Raw genomic sequence first — 22,614 nt, 5'->3', positions numbered from 1 at the left:
GTTTCGGGTCGCATAGCTACTCCTTTTTTTTTTTTTTTCTTTTTGCGGTAGGTGGCCCTCTCACTATTGTGGCCTCTCCCGCTGCGGAGCGCAGGCTCCGGACGCGCAGGCCCAGCGACCATGGCTCACAGGCCCAGCCGCTCCGCGGCACGTGGGATCTTCCCGGACCAGGCACGAACCTGTGTCCCCTGCATCGGCAGGCGGACTCTCAACCACCGTGCCACCAGGGAAGCTCTCGCATAGCTACTCTTGATGGAGACTGTGAGGGGCAGCGGGGCCCCTGGGGCTTTCCAGACTGGGCTGGAGGGCAGGTGACAAGGTGCCCAGAGTCAGAGGCCCAGGCCTGACACGGCAGGGGCACGGGGGCGGGGGGGGGGGGACTCACCATGCTGAGTGTGGCCTTGTCCCAGGGGCTTAGGCTCAGGTATTTCCGCTGCCGCTCCTGAAGGAGGAGGAGGGATGAGGAGAGGACCCCAAAGGCTCCCCAATGCTCCAGCTCACTGCAGAGAGGGACCCTGCCCTGCTGTCCCTGCAGAATCCCGGGGGCCTGCCAGGGGCTACCTGGTGCCCAGCCCCACTCAGGGTGACATCCTAGGCTCCCCCAACCTCTGTGTGAGCAGGGCCAGTGATGGGAGCTGCTGCCCCCTCTGCAGTGGCCGATTCTGCCTACAGCAGGAAGGTCTTCAGGGCAGGGGGAGGGGGAGTTACAAGCTCCCCGCCCCCCCACCGCTTAAGTCACCTGACACTGGGAGCTCTTTGCTTGTCTGCCTACCCCCAGAGTGTGCACCCAGGGCTAACCCGGTCGCTGTCACACACCCTCCCATAGCCCTCAGCACGTGTTCCTGGCGCTCTGGCCCCACCCGCGGTGGACCCTGGGCCTTCACGGTACCATCGCGAGCCTGGGGGCTGCCCTGATGGTCTGGTGTGTCAGGGTGCAGTGTGGGGGGCTGCAGGGTGAGACCGGGGCTGGCGGGGGGTGGTTCTGGAGGGAGGCTGGGGTCAGGTGAGCTGGTGGCGGCCGGGTCCACGCACCCGCTTGCTGAAGGACGAGAAGGGGTCCAGGCGCTCCTCGTATTGGGTTGAGTACCGCAGCTCTGTGTCGTCACTGCCGCCGCCCTGCGAACAAAGGAGGAGACACCCCTGTCACAGTCAAGGGACCCAACAGGAAGGCCAGGGCTGAGGAGTGCAGGCCGGCAGCATCATAGGGAACCCCAGTTTCCTCCTTAGCACGGTGGGGGCGGGGAGAAGGCCCCGGGTGACAGTGTGACATGGATGGTGCCACGTGTCCAGGGGCACTGCCCAGGGTCAGAGGTCTCCGCCTGGGGTCAGGGCCACGGTGCCTCAGGGCAGGTAGGGGAACTAAGGCCCAGAGAGGGGCTGGAATGTATAAGGTGGACAGGGCGGGGTGCCGTACAGGGAGGTGGGTTTGGATGGGGCTTCGCTGGGAGTGTGCAGGGTGGCTGTGGAGCCCAGGCCAGCACCTGGGAGACGAGGGAGCCCCAGACCCCCAGCGGGCCACCCACGGTGTAGTTTGCACGGAGTCTGGGCGCCCTCTGGTGGCCTGAGAACGGCTCCAACCGGTGGTTTGGGGGCTGGTGGCTGAGAGTCTTGTCCCAGGGAGGCCCCCAGCCAGCGTGTCACGGCTCCCCATCCTTCTACTGCCCATTCTGCCTCCCCACAGTCTCAGAGGGGTTTTCTTGCACAAGGTGGTCCCCTGTGAGGCCCGGGGGCTGAGAGAAGCCAGGGAGGGCCCTCCGGCTCAGAACAGAGTGGGTAGCTTTCTGTTGCATTCTCTTGATAGGTTTTTGGAATGTTGGACCAAATTCTGTTCTTTTGTTTTTTAATATAAGTTTAAAAGATAAGAATTCCCCCGGCCCAGGGACTTCCCTGGTGGCGCAGTGGTTAAGAATCCGCCTGCCAATGCAGGGGACACGGGTTCGAGCCCTGGTCCGGGCAGATCCCACATGCCACAGAGCAACTAAACCCGTGTGCCACAACTACTGAGCCCGCGCTCTAGATCCCGTGAGCCACAACTACTGAGCCTACGCTCTAGAGCCCATAAGTCACAACTACTGAAGCCCGCACGCCTAGAGCCCGTGCTCCGCAACAAGAGAAGCCACTGCAATGAGAAGCCCGCGCACCGCAACGAAGAGTAGCCCCTCCTCGCCGCAACTAGAGAAAGCCCGCGCGCAGCAACGAAGACCCAATGCAGCCAAAAATAAATAAATTAATTTATTTAAAAAAAAAAAAAGAATTCCCCAGGCCTGTCCTGTATGTTCAACATCCCTGGGGTTAAATTCCCACATCCTGGGGTCAACTAGTGGGTCACCCCCATTTCACAGAGGAGTCACCGTGACTCCTGTGGGCCTGAGTCCTGTGAACCCCTGCCTCTTGCTGGACCTCACCACCTCCTGGCTGGTTCTGAGGAACGAACCTCCATAAGGTCTCCACTGTGGGAGGCTCTCCCCAGCCTAGGGAGGACAGCTGGCAGGCACGGGGGGTGGGGGTGTCGGATGCCCTCTGAGGGCCCCAGGCCCAGTGCTGCCTAGCAGGTCACTGCCCCGAACCCTCCCGCCTGGATATGCCCGGACCACCTCTCTCCCTTGCCTGGTACACCTGGGGCTGAACTTGTGGAGGGCACTTACCCGGCCAGGGTAGCTCTGCAGGAACTTGATCTTCTCGAAGAGCTTGATGTTGTCGGCGCGCAGGCTGTCCAACTCGCTCTGCAGGGCTTGGATGGTGTGCTGCGCCAGGCGGCTCTCCTGGGGGCAGGCGGGTGGGCGGGTGGGCAGGGCCAGCAGTGGAAGGCGTGTGGGGAGAGGCCTCTGTGCTGGCACAGGTCCTGCTCTGTCTACCTGGAACCCCTGCTTGGCCTGGGGCCATGTCCTTGACCTGCCAGCCTCTGCTCAGAGCTCCCTGCTTCGGGGAGACCCCGCACCAGGCAGAAGTCGCAGTTCTTGGATCACTTTCTTCACGTTGTTTGTTTACGGTATTATCAGCTTAAAAATTATTATCGAGATATAATTCATATAACATAAACATCACCATTTTAATGTGTACAGCTCAGTTGTTTTTCTTTTTTTTTGGTATATTCACAGTGTTATGTAACCATCCCCACTATTTAATTCCCGAATATCTCTATCACCCCAATAAGAAACCCCACACCCGTCATCAATCACTCCCCATCCCCTCCTGCCCCAGCCCCCGGCAGCCACTAATCTACTTCCTGCCTCTATGGATTTGCCACTTCTGGACATTTAGTATAAACGGAACCATACAATACGTGATTTTAATGTTTGCCAATCTAGGGGCCAAGTGAAATGTGAACTCATTTTCCAACTTATTAAAATGCTTAAATAGGTGTTTTCTTCACACTGCGAAAAATTCAAAAGGACAAGAGAAGTCCGTGGTAGTGTGGCAGTTCCTCAAAAAATTAAAAATAAAATTACCATATGATCCAGCAATTCCACTCTGGGCATACGCCCCAAAGAACTGAAAGCAGGGACTTTGAGATAATTTGCCTGCCCATGTTCATAGCAGCATTATTCACAATAGTGAAAAAGGTGGAAGCAGCCCAAGTGTCCATGGAAAGATGAAAGGATAAACAAAATGTGGTCCATCAATACAATGGAATATTATTCAGCCTGAAAAAGGAAGGAAGTTCTGACACACGCTCTGACATGGATGACCCTGGAGGACATTACGCTGGGTGAAATAAGCTAGTCACAAAAAGACAAATGTTCTATGATTCCACCTATATGAGATGCCTAGAATAGTCAAATTCATAGAGTCAGGGTAGAATGGTGGTTACAGGCGGACGGGTGGACGGCAATGGGGAGTGAGTGTTGAATCGGTACAGAGTTCCAGTTTGGAATGATGAAGAAGTTCTGGGAATGGATGGTGGTAATTGTTGCCTAACAATGTGAATGTACTTAATGCCACTGAGCTGTGCACTTAAAAAGGGTTAAGGTGGGGGCTTCCCTGGTGGCGCAGTGGTTGAGAGTCCGCCTGCCGATGCGGGGGACGTGGGTTTGTGCCCCGGTCTGGGAAGATCCCACATGCCGCGGAGCGGCTGGGCCCGTGAGCCATGGCCGCTGAGCCTGCGTGTCCGGAGCCAGTGCTCTGCAACGGGAGAGGCCACAGCAGTGAGAGGCCCGCGTACCGCAAAAAAAAAAAATAAAGGTTAAGGTGGTAATTTTTTTTTTTTTTTTTTTTGCGGTACGCGGGCCTCTCACTGCTGTGGCCTCTCCCGTTGCGGAGCACAGGCTCCGGACGCGCAGGCTCAGCGGCCATGGCTCACGGGCCCAGCCGCTCCGCGGCATGTGGGATCCTCCCAGACCGGCGCACGATCCCGCGTCCCCCGCATCGGCAGGCGGACTCTTAACCACTGCGCCACCAGGGAAGCCCTAAGATGGTAAATTTTAAGTGATGTGTCCTTTACCATGACTTAATACAAGTACATGGTAAAAAGTCTAGATTTTTAAAGCAAAAGGTAGACTATTATAAATACTCTTTCCTCCCTATTTGATCTAATTTGAAGACCTTCTTTGAAGGGCCGTCTAGCCTTCCACAGTGACTGTCCCCTGTCCCCCAGGTGCGTGTGGGTATTCCCTGTCCACCGTCCATGCAGGCAGCGGTGAGGGGAGCAGTCCTGACGGTCCTTCATTGAGGCCTCTTGCTCCAGAGCCCACATCACAGAGGGTCCCACTGGATCTGGTCCACCCTTGTCACCGGACCAGCACTGGGCCTGGCCCGCCGTGGGCGTTCAGTGAATGTCTCCCTCCCCAGAACCGCAGCCTGGAAACCCCGTGGGGGAAGCTGTGGGTGTGGAGAGCAAGGGTCTAGACATTCCGCCAACCGCTCAAGCCGTGACTCTTTGAGAAGACAGAAACCTTCTTGACTCGCCTTTCCACTGGGAGAGTGATCGGGGGACCTGGGCTGGCTCTGTGGGATGCAGGGGGTGTGGGCGGGTCTGCAGAGTCCCTAAGGAGGCACTGTGTGTGAAAGACTCACGTGCAGTCGGACGGTCACCCTTGCAGACTAGACTGCCCGTTTCCCTATGGGGCTCCTCCAGGAGGGCCACCAGCTGGGTGCTTGGCAGCCAGCAAGCTCTCTCAGACCCCACAGAGCTCCCGGCATCTGTACGCCGTTCCTCTTCATAGGGTTCAAAGACTCTCTTCCCTGGGACCTGCCCCTGCTAACTCCCACCTGACTGAGATGTTTCTTCCTGGACGATGGTGACCACCCCCAACTTGTCTTCCTGGGCCAGGCTTCTGTCCTGAACTGGCTGCCTGAGTGACCTTCTTACCATCCATCCTGGCAGTGTTGGTCCCCTGCTTAAACCCTTCGGTGGCGCCCCAGCCTGGCACTAGGGACCTTGCCTGGTGACTCTCTGTTTTGTCCCTGCACTCCCTTCCGGCTCCTTGGCCCCATGTTTCCACTCACTCCTTTACCTTGAATGTCTGAATCTTCTTTCAAAGCCCAGCGTGGCATCAGCTCCTCTAGGAAGCCCTCCCTGATTGCACAGAACAAATCTAATCCCACTGAGGTTTATGGTCTGTGACACATCTTTCTCCCCCAAGCTTGTGTGTCCTCTACGGTGTCCTTAGGTCCAAGGAGTGTAGGGGAGAGAAGGATGTGACTCACAGACTCCAGCTCCTGGTTCCGGGTCCGGAAGCGCTCCCTCTGGCTGGAGATGATGGAGAGCAGCGAGTCCACCTGGCCCTCGGGGAGGGTGCTGCTGGCTGGTGCTGAGGGTCCTAGGAGGGAGGGGACAGTGGCTTGGAGTAGCGGGAGGCACAGCTCAGCAGTGGGCCCTCAGGTCACCAGCCCCGAGGGAGCTCAGGCCAAGTGCCATGGGGTGGAAGCCACTAGATGCTGAGAGGTCGGGGAAGGGGGGGAGGGGCCAGGGGAGCAGCAAGGGGTGGGGCATGAGAATAGGGGCCTCGGGAGGGGGCTGTCCCTGAGGTGGGCCCCTCCTGCCTGCACTGTCCGAGGGCCAGGCGCCAGTGACCCTCCCTTTGTTCTATACTTGGATCTGAGACCCTTGTATCTGTCAGACTGGGCCCCCACTTCCTGGGGAAAGCAAAGGGACACGGAGGGGACTGGGTACCCCCTACCACTGCCACCGTGTCCTGGCCCAGCAGCCCCGGGTTCTGGCCTCGACACCCAAGGAGGCACCTCCCCTCCAGCCCTCTGGCTGCATCTCAGGGCTGAGGCCTCCCCAGGAAGCCAATGCCCACCAGCCTTCTATGGCCTCTGGCAGGGCCGAGGGCGTCAGGGTTTTTGGGTTTTTTTTAGGGTTCTACTGCATTGCTGGCGTCGAGGCCTGACCTTTGAGGGAGGAGAGCGCTCTTTAGGGCCCAGGGCCCAGGCCGTACCACCTCTTTTCCCTTCCCGCCCTGCCCATCACTGCCTAGGCCCCTCCTCACCATAGAACAGGGCGGTGGCCTCCTTGATGGGCTCAGGGATCTTCTCCAGGCCAAGCTCGGCTGCGCCCTGCAGGTGAGAGGAAGAGGTCAGAGGCGCCTCCACACTGGGCATTGAGCACAGCCTCCCAGGGGGCCAAGCAAATAGGGGTCAAGGAGCAGGAGGGGTGGTCTGGAGGCAGGGGTTGGGCAGAGCGGTGGCAGGACCTAAGAGGATGCCTCATGTGGGCCACTGAAGATAAGGCTGGGCCCCAGGTTCACCCCAAGGCCAGAGCTCAGCGGTGGGGTTCACACCGGGTCTTTCGGCCCTGACGGGCGTCAGAGGCCAGGCGAACCGGGCCCTGCCAGCCAGCCTGCTGTGTGGTCCTGGGCCAGCCCAGCTTCTCTCCCTGAGCCCCATTTCTTCATCTGTAAAATGAGGTGGGTGATTTGATGACCTCTAGGGGTCCTTAGGGCTCCAGCCTTCCCTGATCTCGGGGCCTCAGGTCCTCTAGCTGTGAGATGGGTGGATAATCCCGGCCTTGCTTCTGCCCAGAGCTCCCAGGGCAGAGGTCCAAGCCAGTGCCCGGACGCAGGGGGCTTTGTGCCCTGTGCCCTGTGGCTGGGCATCCCGAATTGGGCCTTTGTGGTGAAGTGAGCAGACAAAACCCAGAGGCTGTATGTAGGTGACAGTCCCTGTGGGGCGTGGGGCGGGGCAGGTGGACACCAGCTGCCTGAGGAACGGGCTGGCTTACTTGGAGAGCCCGTATTCCGTGAGGCTGAGAGAGCCCTGGGCAGGTGGTGAGGGGGCAGGGTGGGGGTTGGGCTCACCTCGGCGTCCGGCCGCTGGATGGACTGGATGGTGCTGAGGTCCTGCTCCAAGCGGGCGATCAGGTCCCTCTGCTCGGCTGCTGTGGCCATGACCTCAGTGACGTGGACCTGCAGCTCTGCACAGCGCCCTGTGCCAAAGGAAGACGTGGCCGTCAGAGGCAGCCTGGTGGGACCCGCAGTGCTCTCCCGGCTCTGTGCCTCCCAGCCCACAGCCTGTGCCCCTGCCCGAGGGACCAGCATTAGCCCAGCCGGCAGGGGTGGGGCACTCCTGGCATGAGCTGCTCATGGAGTTCTCTGAGTAGGGGAAGGGGCCCATGTCAAAGATTTAGGAGCAATGGGCAGCCCCCTCCCCGGCTCCGCTGTGACCAGCCCCTCTCCCTCTCCAGGCCTCACTGCTTCTGTCAAGCAGGGCAAGGAAGCTGAACCCAATGAGCCCCAACTTTCTTCCAGGGCTGATGCCCTGGGATAGTGACCAGAGAGAGGCCGCGAGGGGGTAGGAGTGGGGAGAAAGGTAAGGGAGGTGCAGAGGGGCGCAGGCCGGCCTCCCTCAGACCGAGCAGGGGCCGGGGGAGTGAGGGCTCCCACTGACACCAGACTTGCACAGCCCCTTCAGCGCAGCGTTAGGGATGGAGCAGCTCCCCCAGGACTCCCCTGGCCCACAGCCCCCTCCCTCTCTCCCAGCCCGGTGCCAGGTGTCTTTACAACAAAGCGAATCCAAAATAATTCTGTGTGGGGACTTTCCTGCCTTTCTGGAGGGTGGGAGATGTCGCCGAGTCTCCCAGCACAGTCCCCGTGGGCGCCTTCAGCTGCTGTCGGCAGGGCGGACGGCAGTGGCCTGGCAGCTGGGCAGACCCGAGTTTGAGGTCTGGCCCTACTTCTGGTTGGCTGTGTGACGCTGGGCAGCGACTTGCCCTTTCTGGGCCTCGTTTATAAAATGGCGACAGTAAAGCCTGCTCAGAGCCGCGGAGAGGGTAGCAGAGGCCTGAGGCCTGGAGTGCTGTGCTCTGGGGTAGACTGGGTGGCCACCAGGGGGCACTGTTGCCTCAGAAATGCCCCAAGGCCTCAGGCTGTGGGCAGTGCCAGGAGACTGGCCCCCGGCCCTCCTGGGCAGACTCACCCCTCACGGTGTGGCCTGCTCACTGGACAGCCTCACCCCCACCTGCTCCATCTCCTGGGTGCCTGCTGCACACCCAGCCCTTTACACACCTCACGACAGTCCCGTCAGTCAGATCAGATGATTTCCATTTTACAGATGGAGGAACCGAGGCTTCCCGGCCTGGGACCGTCCAGACCCCAGGGTGTGCACCGCCGACTATGTCTAAGCCCTCCCCACATCAGGGTCTCCATTGCTTCAGGCTCTGAGTGGATTTCTTCCATCAGACACCATTGAGCTCCTTCTGTACCTGGCGGGTAGGTGGTGTCGGCCGAAGTGAGGGGTCCAGTGGGGCTGGGGAAAGAGGCTGGAGCCGAGGGCAGGGCTGGGGTATGGAGGAGGAGAGTGGCTGGCAGGGCCGGGGCCTGCAGGCCCTGGGTGGCCTCCAGGAGCTTTTAGCAGAGCCCAGAGGGGAGAGGCCCAGAGAGGCCCCCCAAGTGTCATCACCCGCCAGCCTGGGCGGTGGGGCCTTGGTGACCATCACACACGCACAGGAGGAAGGTGGATGGGCATCATGGTTAATTTTTAAAAATTAAAAAAAAATTATTATTTTTTTTCCACCGTGCCACACAGCATGTGGGATCTTGGTTCCCTGACTGGGGATCGAACCCACGCCCCCTGCAGTGGAAGCCTGGAGTCCTAACCACTGGACCGCCGGGGATGTCTGAGGGCATCATTATTAGAGGTGAAGGACCTGGACTGAGGGAGGCGACAGGTTCAGTTCTGGGCACCGGGCGTCCATAGGGACAGCCACAAACAGGACCACGTCCAAAAATGGCTCTGGGTGGACAGACCACCACCCCCCGCCCGGGGATGAGTGGCAGGTGTGGAGCCCAGAGAGGGCTCAGGTGGGCAGCCTCCCACCTTGAGGGATGAGGGCCCCGGGGACACAAGGGACGGGGTGGAGGTCGGGGAGCCCGTGGAGAGGTGGCCTGCTGGTCAGTCCCGGGAGGTGTGCACGCAGCGTGGTTCCGAGGGGACCCAAGCACGGCACAAACGTTGGCTAAAATGTCAGTGAGACCATTCCTCGGCAGGCCCCTGGGTAAGGAGCGGCTTGAAGCTCCAGGAGCCGTCCGTGGGCGGAGGGGAGATGAGGGGACGTCCAGGCCGGGTTCCCTGCATGTCTGTGCCTGTGTCTGGTGCTGGGGGTGGGTGGGTATCCAGGTCCCTGCCCGTGCACACGTGACACCCTGTGCACGTGTGGGGGCCCTGCCAGCAAGCCCTCTGTGCTAGGCTGCCCCAGCCAGTGGGTGCCAGGCCACTCGGTTAGGCTGGTCTAGAGGGCCGGCCTCAGCCACTGCTGCAGACGCTCTCAGGCAGCGGGTGAGCCGCTGAGGAGACCTCCGGGGGTGCACGGCTGGGTGATGGCGGTGGCTGCTCCCCAAGAGGCGGCTCTGGGTGAACCTGAGGGCTGGCTGGTGTGCCCTCACGGCGCGTGCGGGGGTAGCTGCCCGTGGGGCACCGGGAAGAAGCCGGGCAAAGGCGGGGCAGCGGAGGTGATGGGGCAAGGCTGCGGGAAGGCCCTGGGTGGGCCCCGCCACCCCTCACTTCCTTCCGTCTCCTCTGCTGGGGGCGGGAACGCGCAGACCGAGATTTGGGATCACGTCTCTGGGTGGCCACTTGGTGTCAAGGGAGGGTCCTGAGCTGGAGTCTGGCCGACCTGGGCTTGAATTCTGGCCCTGGGGCAAGGCAGTAGAAGGCCCTGGAAAGAGTCGTGACCCCCATTGTTGCGGAGAACCCAGGAGGGTAGGCCCGTGCTTGGAAGTGGCCGCCCAGATGGGGAAGGGGCGAGCCGCTGGGTGGTTGGGCTATGGCAAGTCTGAGGCGCTAGTGGAACGGCTAAGGGGACGTGTATGGCGGAGAGCGGGACCCACAGATGCAGGCTGCGGAGACCTCCGGGTCCTGGGGTGACTGAGCGCCCAGCAGCGGACGTAGATGCCCAGAGCGTGCTGGGTGAGAACGGCCAGAACTTCTGGCGATGCTGACCTTTTCAGGAGTGTCCCGGAAAAGACCCGGAGAAGAGGTAGCAGGAAGCAGCGGGGAGATCAGGAGGAAGCGTGTTAAGACACCAAGTTGAATAGGGACCGTCAGTGAGTAAGGAGGGGTCACCGGGGTCTCAAGAAAGGCTGGAGTGTTCGGGCAGGGTCGTGGCGGAGCGGGGGAGCAGCAGGGGTGCAGAGGTGGGGACAAGCCCGCTCTGGACGGACGCCAGATGGGGGGGCGGCATGCTCAAGAGATGCTGCAGGATGGAGTGTCTGCAACCCGGGGAAAAGCCTGTGCAGAGAGACAGGCTGCGTCTTGGAGGGGGAGGGGCAACAGAGGGATGAGCGCGGGGCTTGGGGCTGGGGTGGTGGAGAGAGACCCCTCGCCTCTGAAAGGTGGCCCACGTCAGGTGGGTCTGAAGCTTTATGGGACCTCGTCCTTCTGGGAGAATCAGGGAAGGGCTTTCTAGGGGGTGCATTTCAATTTCACAGAGGGGAGAAAGAAAGCAAAGCGACGTCAAGGTCAAGACTTAAGAAGACAGGACTACGACTGTGGGTCAAGCCCTGATTTCTGAGTGCAGGGCGATCAAATGCACAAACGTACACCAATCGCGATCGGGTGGTGTCATACCCAGGGCTTTCCCGAGCACGGGGGACCCCTTTATTAAATCAGCCACCTGCGAGCCAGGCGGGAGACGCGCACTGTCTCTCTGCCTGGAGGGATCTGAGGGGAGGTGAGCCGCTAGCACACCCGCCCCCTCCCCACCTCTGCGCCCGGGTATCCCCACGGGCGGCCAGAGATGCCTCCCTGTGCCTGCAGATGCCAGCGCCTCGCTCTGTGCGTCCTCAGCAAGTCTCCTCCGTGTCCTGCGGCCCTTGCTTCTTCCCACAAGCACACGAGCACATTATCCTCCCATGTGAAATGCACACCCTCCCATTCTCTTGACCCCACTGACCCCTCCAGCCAAACTCCCTGAAGAAGGTGCCTCGTCTCGAGTGTCCACTTCCGTAAACCCTCCCCGTCAGACTTGGACGCCCACTCCACCGACTGTCCTCGCCAAGGTCCCTGATGACCTCACACCTCACTCCGTCCTCATTTCTCAGCCCTCATCTTACTGACCCATCAGCACCTGTTTCCAGGGCACTGTCCCGGGCCTCCTGCCCTGCTGGCCGCTCCTTCTCGGGTTCCTGTGCTGGCCCTTCTCCCCTCTAAGCTCTGAACGCTGCTGCACCCAGTGCGCCGCCCCTGCACGCTTTTCTCTCTCCTATCATTCACTCTGGCCACCTTGGGTGCCATTTATAAGCCGATGACCCTCCAATGCATGTGCATCCCCAGTCTACTCCTTTTCCTGGGCTTATCCTCCACTTGGCTGTCTAAGTGACGTCTCAGACTTAACGGGTCCGAACTGAAGCCTGATTCCACCCCCCCCCCCCCACACCGCCCCACAGTCTGCTTCGCCCCAGTCCCATGGCCCCAAGAGGCGGCATCCTCTGGGCTGAGAGGAGCAGAAGCAAGGCCATTCTTCAATGGCTCAGACCAAACCCCTGGGGCCATCCCTGCCCTTCTCCAACACTCCTTACATCTCATCTGCACATGTCCTGCTTTTGGCTTTCTCTTCCAGATAGATCCAGAATCCAATCAGTTTCACCACTGCCACCACCTGGTTCAGGTCGCAACCTCCCATCTGGATTGCGGCAACAGCCCCCGCACTGGCCTCCCTTCCTCCACCCTCACCCCTTCAATCTAGTCACGAAGCAACAGCCAGAGAGCCTTTTAAACAGTAAGATCAGACCACCCTCTGTTCAAATCCTACAGGACCCCGCATCCCTCGGGGTAACAACAGCCAGGGCCCTACCAGGCCCCACCTGCCGCGCCTCCCCCTTGCCTCTCCGACCTCGTCGCTTCCCGCCCCTCCCCTTGGTCACTGTGCTCCAGCTGTACTGGTTTCCAGGCACGTTTGTACCACAGGACCTTTGCACTTGCTGTTCCCTCTGCCTGAAATGTTCTTCCCTTGGGCATCTGTATGGTTCATTCCCTCACCTCTGTCCACATGTTACCTTCTTAGTGAGGTCTACCCTGACCGCCTGTTTAAAACTTTAACCCCTCCACTTGCTCTTCCTGTCCCCTCGCCTTGTTTTTCTCCCATAACACTTAGCACCGTCTAAGTGGCCATGTGATTCACTTATTCATTTATTATGTCTATCATCTTCCTCCCCGCACTAGAAGGTCAGCTCCTTGTTTTTCTCCTGCTACAACCCCAGCGCCCAGAGCAGTGGTCCACGTTGAACCCTCAGTGTGCGATTCGCTGGTGGATTCCGCCCAGCGGGGAAGCACCATTTCTTCTAGGTGGGAGGTTGCACAGGGATCCCCAGGGCTGCAGGGTCTCCCAGGTTGGGGCAGAGGTGGCCGGGCACAGGCGGCAGGAGCCTGGCAGGGCCAGCTGGCCTCTGCTGGGCCCACCACCTGATAACTGCTCAGGCCTCACCCGGATCCCTCCAGGCTGTGCCCTGGCACTGGGCCTGCAGATCTGCCAGCGCAGAGCCCCAGGGCGACCCTGCACCCCAATCAGTGAGTGCATACTTGCTGGGGGGCTACAGGGGGTGGAGGGCACGTCCTCCCTGGCTGGGGCCCCCTCACTCCAAGTATGGCTGCAGACTCTCTCGGCCGCACCTGAATCTTTCCTGACATCAGAGAACAAGCATCACCTAGGGAAGCATCCCTCCAGACCTGGCTTTGTTCTTACGAACAGCGTGGTCATCCGCCTCCCACCTCGCACGCCCTACCCCAGCACCGCGGCTTCCTGCCCCACTGACCCGACAGGTGTCGCCCTTCTTCTGTGCACGTGCTGCCCCTCGATTCGGGTGTCCTGCCTGCCTGTCCATCACAAATGCCACCTCCCGCGTCAAGGCCACTCTGGTGAAATCTGCTAGCCTTTTCCCAAGTGCCCACCAACGTCACAACAGTTCTCCACAGCCCTCTGGGTTCTCACCCTGGCTCCCCGTACGTGGGCCTGCAAATTGCGTGCCCCCCAAATCCAGCATCTAGGGCCATGGAGGAGATAGCAACACACCCCAAGGCAGCCACTTGAAAGCCCTTTGAAACACCAGCAGACCGGATTGCCGTGGACGACTCACGCACTTTAACAATTACATCATCGTGTCGCCTTACCCTGTATAAACCTGCAGTTCCCCAGTGCATCAAAGAAGGCACATCATTTTGCTCAGATCCACTTAACCAGAGAGAAAGGAGAAAGGCCGTGCACAGGGAGGCTGAACGCTCTGCCTCCGTGGGGACAGCACCCGACGGCAGTCAGAGCGTGAAATCTTGCTTGTTTTTCTGCCTCTGGAGCTGCCCGTTTACAAAAACAAGAGTCAGCCCCGCAAAACCATGTGCAAGTGCAGTTCTGCTTAATTAAATCTCACGGCAAAAGCGCTTGCGGAGATCTTCTGGGTAAAAGGAGTTCGTGCTAAGTGCTTTTTTTTTTTTTTACATTATATCTTTTAATTTAGTTAAAGGGTCTTTAAAAAGTGGGGGTGTACCTAAACTAGAAACAGAAAAGGTTCCCAGTGAGGTTTAAGTTTCTCAGCGCCAAACTGGAAGAGCCTTACTGGTTTATGCCAACTTCTCCCATGGAGGGTGGGTGGGCAGACATTCGGGGACAGCTCTACGCTTCCACACCCGAGTGACGGGTTGAGACAGGGGCTGCTGGGAGCCCCTAGCGCGGGTGGGAGACTCTCCCTGCTCTGGGGTCTCCTATGGAGGGGAAATTGAGTCTCGTTTAGCTTGCGGTTCCGTATCACGTGTGGGAGCTTCACATGCTGAAACCTACACATCAAGGCGCAACGGACTAACATACCCCCGCCACCCCCCGCACCAGTCATACATTGGTAAGGATGGCAATGCTTTTCCAATCCCGTAAATCTCGAGACGAGAAGCCTCCTCGGTCACAAGCACGTGGACCACATAGCAGCCAACTCTGCAGGGCTCTCCCACCTCCAGCCCCGAGCGCTGGCTGGAGAGGCCCTTTCTCGGGAGCCGATCATGCCGGAAGCCCACAAGACACGGTTCCCGCCTTCGTCTTCCCACCCATTCGCCTGTATTCACAGGTGCCCTGAGTTTGTCCAGAGACCCCACAGAGCAGGCTGAGGCCAGGCCGCCGGCGCCACACCCTACACGGTCGCCCGCCATTCCTGGTCCTGTGAGACTCGCGATGGTGCCCCCATTTCACAGACAAGGAGGCGGCTGCCAGGAGGGCCAGCACTTCAAAGGTACCCGAACGGTAAGGGCGACACAACAGCAAGCAGCGATGCAGGCCGTGACGGGGCACGTTACCGTGTGCCCAGACGGAGACCTGAGGACAGCAGGGCCTGCCGGCCCCCAGATCCCCACGCATCCATCCCCCGGCCCAGGTTCCGGCCGACACCTGCCCCGACGCCACACGCCCCACGAAGCACAGGAAGGCGATTCTCGAGGTGCCCTCTGGACCCAAAATCAAAGTGTTTGCTGCTCCTCCTCGGGCCAGAGCCCTTTAAATAAAAACGACCCACACGTTCTTGTGTTTGTATAAAAGATATTTACTTCAATGATCACACCTACGGTGCTAGTGAATAATAACGATACAGGGTGTGAGTTTCATACAGCGATATTGCTTCTCCATATCGTATAGGGACCGTTGTACAGTGCCGGGAACGAACATCGTATGGCTAACCAACGACAGAGGGGACAACGCCCAGGGGCCGACGGGGGCCTCCCCCCACCCCCACGCCGGGCGGATCAACTTTTGACTTACCGTGTCGAAAACAAATAGAAATAAAATGTTACTAGAGATGGCTCACAGCAACACAACAGAGACCTTTCTCAAAGCTATTTGTACAAAAATGATGGGGTTTTTTTTTTGTTTTTTTTTTGGTCAATTGGGTCATTGTGAGGATTAAAAAAAAAGTCTGTGATTGTGAGTATGAACAAATGAGCTCTAAAAACGTCTAAGACTTAGTGCATTACAGAAAATATAAAATACTGCTAAAATGTAAGACACCACGAGACACGGGGTGCGGGGGGGGGAAGCTGAGCTTATTACGAGTCATCTGGGAGAGGCCCGCCGTGCGGCCGGCCGTCCTGTGCTGTTAGTAGTCTGGGCAGGAGCGTGGCCACCCGCTCTCATGGCAAGTAGTTCACTGCACAATCGCAAAGAGCTAGGTCTTACTCAGTGGAAAGGGACGTGGGGGACACCGCTCTTCCTTTTGCTTTTTCCCACTTTTATTTTATAACAAGCTATCCGCGAATGCTTTTGGAAGTTTGAACGAATCCTCATGCCTCCAAACGGCACAGCATTTTCTGAGGGGGTCTCAGAGAGTGGGACATGAGATGCCCGTTTTTCCAAGGAGGCAGAAAACGGTTTGAGAGTGAGTGAGAGAGAGAGAGAGAGAGAGAGAGAGAAATGCATAGACTACTTGGAGGGAAATGAAAACCCTTTGGCGGGGGAGGGATGGGGGCCGTTATTTCATCAGAGGGCTTTCTTTCAAAGAGACAAGGACAGAAGCAGGACCCCAAATGACGTCAGAGGAGGGAAAGTCACGGCACGGAGAGTGAGTCGGCGGTCGGTGGGCCCTTTGGGAGCCCCACCTTGGCCTCCACCATCAGTCCCACTGCACCCCAACACCCGATGAGCAAGCAACTGGGTGTCTTGCTGGCTGTGCCTCTAGCCACAGAAAGCTGTGCCCCTGGTCCAAACTTCCTCCACACTTGACCACGTGAAAGGGGATAAGGGACTCCACCCCACCCCCCCACCCCCCGGCCCCGGGGTGGGTCCTTAAGCCGCAGCCGGGCTAAGAAACACGGTTGCTCCTCAAGAAGGTTCTGACCAACTTTGCAGGCAAGGAAAACAACAACAACAGAAACAAAAGCCAACCGAAACCTGTCAGCCCACGTGAGCCTTGCCGGAAACCTCTCTCACCCGAAGTCAGGCTCGACCAGGCCGCCGCACCCACTCTGCCGGGGGCTCCTGAAACGTCATGAACCCAGAAGTCTGACCAGAGGCTCTAGGAGGCTTTGGGGAACTGAGCTTTGCTTTTTCTAAGTCTCCTCTATAGCTCCTCACGCGAGCGTCCTTCAACCCGGCGTTTCCTTACATCGGTACATTTTGTTTTTTTGTTCATCAACTCTCTCATTTTGAAAAGTTAGACGTGTGGAGACCACCAGTGTTTGGGTGGCTGCCCTGGAGACAGACGTCTGATTCTGCTGGAGAAGCCCCCGCTGGCCCCCCCCTCCCCCTCCCCCCCCTCCGCATCTCCAGACCCTTGGGTTATTTGGGGCAGGGGAGGGCAGGGGGCAGAAGACGGTACCCACTTGTGCGATAGCAAAAAGCATTTATGACAACAACAACGACACAAAATAACAATATACTCCTGATAAGTACTTAAAGGACTAACCTAATAATAAATAGAAGAGGCTAGAAATAATTTTTTTTTTCCCTCAAGGAAACATCCTTTTATAATTATCCTCACGCACGCTGGCGGGTCAGTAGCAATCCATCTCAACAAGAAAAGGTTAAGTGCTGGAAGGGACAGCTGTGGTCTCACACCGGGGAAGGTTCTCAGCCGCTGAGCCACAGAGCCCCTCCGCCCGCCCTGCCCCCCAGCCAGTTCTGGTGGGTGCCCGTGGGCCCTACACGCCTAGCTTGGCGGTCAGCAAGAGGCAAGCTGAGATGGGGGTGGGGGGGATGCTGGGGAGGCCTGTTTTCCCTTCCGTTCACGAACACACGGAACCACAGTGGACAAACTCGTCCTACTCCTCCACAACCTGAATCGTCCTGGTCTAAAGCTCACTTTGAGTTCATTTGGTGCAATACGTTACCTCTTAAAAATGAAGAAAAATGATTTCTACTGCACAGAGCTTTTACACAGTCATCTATTTAAGTGCTTTCTGTTTAAAGCAAAGTAGGCAAAAAAAAAAAAAAAAAAGAGAGAGAGAGAGAGAGAGAGAGAAGAGAACAAAAAAAGGAAAATGAAAAGGAGAAAAAAGGGAACCAGAAAACAAAAGCAGCCCCGTGCCACTTCAGTGCATCTCGCTGACTGGTGTCTGGTTTCACCAACGGAAGTCCCAATGCTTCCGTACACACTGTGCTTCTGATTATTCTCCATAGGAATGTAGCCATGACATTGGGATATAAGGCACCTTTCCTTTCTGATCACAGAAAGCTTGATACATAGCATATAGCATATTTTGTGGTAGAGATGAAAGCCTAAACACTACAGAAATTACAGTAACACAGACTCTACACTATTGGATAAGCTAAAATGATCCATGAAAAGCAACTCAGAGCTATTTTAAGTGTTGAATGGCGGGGATGGGAAGTGCACATTTATGCCTAGCCTAATGTCTTTCTCTCACTAGCCTTTTTTTTTTTTAAGGTCCTTCACCTACAATGCCCAACTTTTAAAATTAGCATTTTGGAGGAGACTAGGCGCTTTGGAAATGTCTTGTTAAAGCTAAATGTCACTTCATCCAAAAATGAAAATGGGGAGGATGCCACTGACAGCGTGGACACAGTCTCTTTGGAGGGAAGGTGGTGATGGAAGGGGTGGTAGCAGGGCCTGGGCTGGTGGGGGCAGTTCCTGCGATGGGACAGACGGTGGCGGTGGTGGTGGTGGTGAATTGCATGTCCTTCTTCCCAGGGATGAGGCTCCCAGGCTGCTAGGGCAGGGCAGACCCCAGGGCAGGGCTCATTTTATGCTCAGCTCGGCACTGCCCACGCCCCTTCCTTTGCCACCTCGATCAGCCCCGAGTGCTCTGGCCTCGGTTTTCTGCACATCTCTAAGGGTCTCAAAGCCTTGATCTTTTTGGAACTTTAACTGGCAACTCGCTTTCCCTTCGTTTCCCGGTAGTTTTCATCTACCAAAAGGCAGCGACGGATGGGAATGGGAATGAACATTGCCAAACTGGACCATCCTCTTAGCAAGCAGGTGTGCTGGCCGGACCGACATTCAGTGCACCGGGGAAACAGACGTACAGCATGTTGGGGTCCCAGGCCACCACCTTGACACTTAGGGCAGGAGCTCACAAAGGCTACCCTAACGCCATCAAGGCCCAAACGAGACCGCAGCAGCAGCAGCAGCGGGGGGATTTCTAAACGTAAGCTCCTCCTGGTGAGCGCTTCCAAGTTCTTTCCATCAGAACACTCTGGCCACCACACCTAACCAGCAGCCCTGGGAGCTGGTTTTCTTCAGCACGGGGCGGAAACTGGCCTATTCTCTGGGGAAGAAAGGGTCACGTGACTGAAGACTGGGCATGAGGGCTGGAGAAGGCCGTATTCTCTCCTGTCCTTCAGAAGATTCCCACGGAGGTGCTGAAACGATAATCTCCCAGTGCCAGAGACAACAGAGCTCCCCGAGGCCAAGTGGGAATCCTGGGGAAGTGACCTCACGTGGCCATGGAGGGGCAGCCCAGGGCAAGGGAAATGGCCGTGACGGATCTTAACAGCTGACCGGGAATGGACAGAGTGCAGAGGCGGCCAAAGGCAAGGCCCTCTGAGGCCCGAGACGGCCCCTGCCTGCAAAGGAAACAGCTGTGAGACCTTCAGGAACAGGTGGAAGCCACAAGGAGCGTCCCGGTGCCTCACAGAGAACAGCTGTCTGTCCGTGTTGTGCTCACAAGAGGGAAGCCGCCTGGACTCATGGACGCCACGCCTCTAGGTTTTCTCGTCCCGGATCCCACTTGCTACACGTTTCTGAGGGGTGAGGGGTGAGATCGAGTGGGAGCATGGTTAGTGAGGTAGAAGGGGACAAATGAGTGTGACAACAAAGGACATCCAGGGAGGGAGCCACACCTCCAGGCTGAAGGGGCGTGGCCACCAGCCCACCACGCTGGCCAGGACCTCGCCCTGCTCTACCCACTCCCTCCACGCAGCTGGCTTACTGGCCTCAGAGAGGAGCAGCTTGGGACGGCTAAGGACAGACTCTTGTTTTCACAGGCTCGTCGGGAGGTGCCTGCCACAGTGCATTTAAGGCAAAGGCTACTGTCCCCAAGTTCAAGACCCAGTAAATCACCGTCGCTCTTTCACTCTGTGCTCACCCCTGAAGGACGGGCCTTTATGCTCCCCCTGGCTCCTCTGCTGTTTTCAGGGAGGTTTGTTTTCCTACAATCAGAGGAATGAAAAACATTGCATAGAAAGTCAATAGAGTTCATTGATCACCCCTGCATGTAAGGACACGAATTCAGGGAGAACAAAGAAACCCAGGCCAACTTTAGCCGGAAAGGCACCTGCCTGCGGACAGAGCTGTCCGGTGACTCTCATCCCGACCTCTTAGGGCACGACTGCTGGGTGATCTGAGGGTAGTTAGCTGATGCCAGAGCTTGCGTACAACCTGCCCTCTGCTTGGTCTGCTCAGGGCTGTGGGCTGACGTGGCCCCAGGCATGGAGGCGCTCGGGTGTTTCCTTCCTCCTGGAGCTGGCGGCTGGGCCTGGGGCTGGCTGGGGAGGGTCTCTCACAGCCAGAGGGAGCACAGACGCACACTTAACCCAAAGCTCTGTCGTACTGTGGGTCGGGACCACCAACCAGCATATCTGACTTTTAAACCGGGGGGTGGGGGGGAACAAAGATGCCCACAGGAGGGAGGTGAGCAGGGAGGCATTTGTGCTTTGGAAGTTCAGGGAAACTGTCCCAGGGAGGCCATGAACTCATCTTTTCGCCTCGGTCACTTTCCCAGACGTAGTGGCCATGGCTTGAGAGTAGTCGTACAAGATCCTGGCATTTCCTGGAGACTTCTCCCCAGCCTGCTGACTGCAAGCCACCTTGTGTTGTGATGTTCTTTGGGAAGGTAGGCTCTGAGGAAAACCGAGTTAGAGCTAGATGGCTGTGGTAATCCTTCCTAAAGAAGGGCGGTCTGGTAGACAGAGATCACAGACAACCACAGGGCGGGGACAGAACCCACACCCCTTCCACCTCAGACACCACAGGAGAACGTGGGCAGGAGCCAAGGGTCGAGAGGCTGAACGTGAACACTGATTGTATGCGGAGCCTCCACTTAGCCAGCTAAGTAATGGCAAAAACCTTAACTTACGAACACTGCCTTCAATTAACAAAAAGAAGCCATTTAAAATGGTATAATGGAGCTTGTAATTAAGTGTTAGTGTTTTATACGAAACCGTTTTCCCCAGGGGAGAGGTACAAATCAGCTTTTTAAACTGATGGAGCGGAAAGAGGAAGAGGTCGGCTGCCTGTGGGAGCTACCGTTTGGAACGCCAGCCAGCTGAAGGTAAAGCCCGCGGAGAGGATGCTGTTCAAGGCACTTGAATATTGCTTCTCAAGATGAAAGATCAACCCTTGGACTCAGAATGAGGGGCGCAAAGAGGAGGAGGACACCCGCCCCCGCCAGGTTTCTGTTATTTAGTGGCAGCTCTTAAAAGTATTATAGTGACAGCTTAACACAAGAGATCATAGTGTTGGGATCGCAATCAAAAAAAATAAGAACAAAATAAATAGAGGAAAAAATACAAACATGGAACTGCAAGCAAAATTTAACCAACTGATTGTATCGAGCACCCAGATGTAAGCCTGGCAAAGAGGATAGAATGGAAATCAACAATAACCTAGTTTAAAAACAAAAAAACGACAACAAAAATGACTAAATTGCCCGAAAGAGCCAAAGCGGCTGTTCTAGACGGTACTATTTGGCCACTAGGATGGACAGATTTATACTTTTTCAATTTCCTCAGATTTCACACCTTAGTAAATAACAGTCATGCCTTTAAAACGAAAATACTACCCTAGTATTCCCTGTTAACGCCCTGCTTTTCGTTCTAATGAAAATCAGGTATTTGGAGATTGAGCACACGTGATGACCAAATCCCTCCTCGAGGTTTTCGCGGAGAGGGCACCACAGTGCTGTCAGGGGCTCTGCTGCTTGCTGTCCTGAGGGTCACGAATGCAAACTCGCTCTTCTCACCGCACCTGGATTCAGCCAGACGTGAATCCGTTTTCCCCTTAAGCTCCTCCATGTTGAATTCTCTGCTCACCGAACCAGATTTCAAGTTCAGAGATGATATGCAACCATCAAAAGACAAACGGCCTGCCTCCCAGCCTCCTAGAGCCTTCTGCAAACTTCTTATTCATGAAAAGGCATTGTCTTTAGTGTAGTGACTCTTAAACTTGTGAAAACTTGAACTAAGTGCTGCAGTTGCAGGTTAAAAGACTGTAAATGAAATACATAATTTCTAAAACATCATGCAAGAAATGTGGTTTCACATCTTACAGTCGAAGTCCTACAAGTTAATTAATACAAGCACACTGAGGTGTAATAGCGGGAGCATACCTTTAAAATTAGAACTCCCTCCCACCCCCCCCAAATCAAAAAAAGGTAATATTAATTAAACTTAAGAAATAATGAATGCACCATTAAAATGTCATCCAAAGATGTTGACCTAAGACAAAGGTTTCAATGATACACAATACGGTCAAAAAGGTTTCAATCAGTAATATACAGTATGACAACTACATCTTGTAAATTATACCCAATACTGCCGGCAGTCTATCCCTCTAAAGAATATTTGCCCCTCTCATCCCTTCCTAACAATCAGATAATAAAATACAGCACCTATAAATAAGCAAAAAAAAATATATATATATACCGAAATCATCTATTGTTAGTTTAAAGATATGGCAATAAAGGAGTCTAAATTAGCAAACTTGTAGAAGCCATAACTGATAAAACAGCTTATTGAAAAAAGGTGGCAGTAATGCACTCTATGTGTGCACAGGTACTTAAGAAAACACACAGACGTATAAAATCGCACACACGCACACACGCACACGCTCATCCACCTCTGTTCTCACGCATATACACATAGACGACAGGAGGAATCAGAGACAAGTTAGACTTCTGATTTGTACTTAGACTGCCCTAAACTGTGCATAAAAGAACGTTCCAAGAGGCAAAATGAATGGAGGGCCAACGGTCTGGTCTGGAAGTGAAGAGCATCAGCGTTTTGGTGTGAGTTTGGGCCATCTCTACGGGGGTGGGAGCCGAGCCCAGACTGCCACGTTCTCTCTTCTGCAGGGAAGGAAGGAGGCTTCCCACGACGTCAACAGTCATCAGTGCTTGTGGTGGGAAGAAAGGGAAGAAGGGAGGGAGGGAGGGAGGGGGAGAGAGAGAGAGAGAGAGAGAGAGAGAGAGAGAGAGAGAGAAAGGGAGGGAGGGAGAGGGAGAGAGGGAGAGAGAGAGAGAGAGAGAGAGAGAGAGAGA

The 22,614-nt window shown here is 56.4% G+C and overlaps 1 protein-coding gene across 5 annotated transcripts in view; it reads right to left on the bottom strand.

Annotated features, from left to right (window-relative positions):
- CUX1 (cut like homeobox 1) overlaps positions 1 to 22,614 on the bottom strand; it is a 373,714-nt gene that overhangs the window by 2,264 nt on the left and 348,836 nt on the right. For all 5 annotated transcript variants that reach the window (XM_065892584.1, XM_065892585.1, XM_065892588.1 and 2 more), the window contains 6 exons: positions 7,239 to 7,366; positions 6,432 to 6,498; positions 5,647 to 5,759; positions 2,646 to 2,762; positions 1,033 to 1,116; positions 386 to 442 (listed from right to left, as the gene is read on the bottom strand). In XM_065892584.1, coding sequence (XP_065748656.1) covers positions 386 to 442; positions 1,033 to 1,116; positions 2,646 to 2,762; positions 5,647 to 5,759; positions 6,432 to 6,498; positions 7,239 to 7,366 — 566 coding nt within the window. The remainder of the gene's footprint in view (positions 1 to 385; positions 443 to 1,032; positions 1,117 to 2,645; positions 2,763 to 5,646; positions 5,760 to 6,431; positions 6,499 to 7,238; positions 7,367 to 22,614) is intronic.

This window comes from Phocoena phocoena, chromosome 15 (assembly GCF_963924675.1).
Source record: "Phocoena phocoena chromosome 15, mPhoPho1.1, whole genome shotgun sequence".
Classification (NCBI taxonomy): domain Eukaryota; kingdom Metazoa; phylum Chordata; class Mammalia; order Artiodactyla; family Phocoenidae; genus Phocoena; species Phocoena phocoena.
The sequence above is the reverse complement of the archived record's forward strand: the minus strand, read 5'-3'. Positions and strand labels throughout refer to the sequence as shown.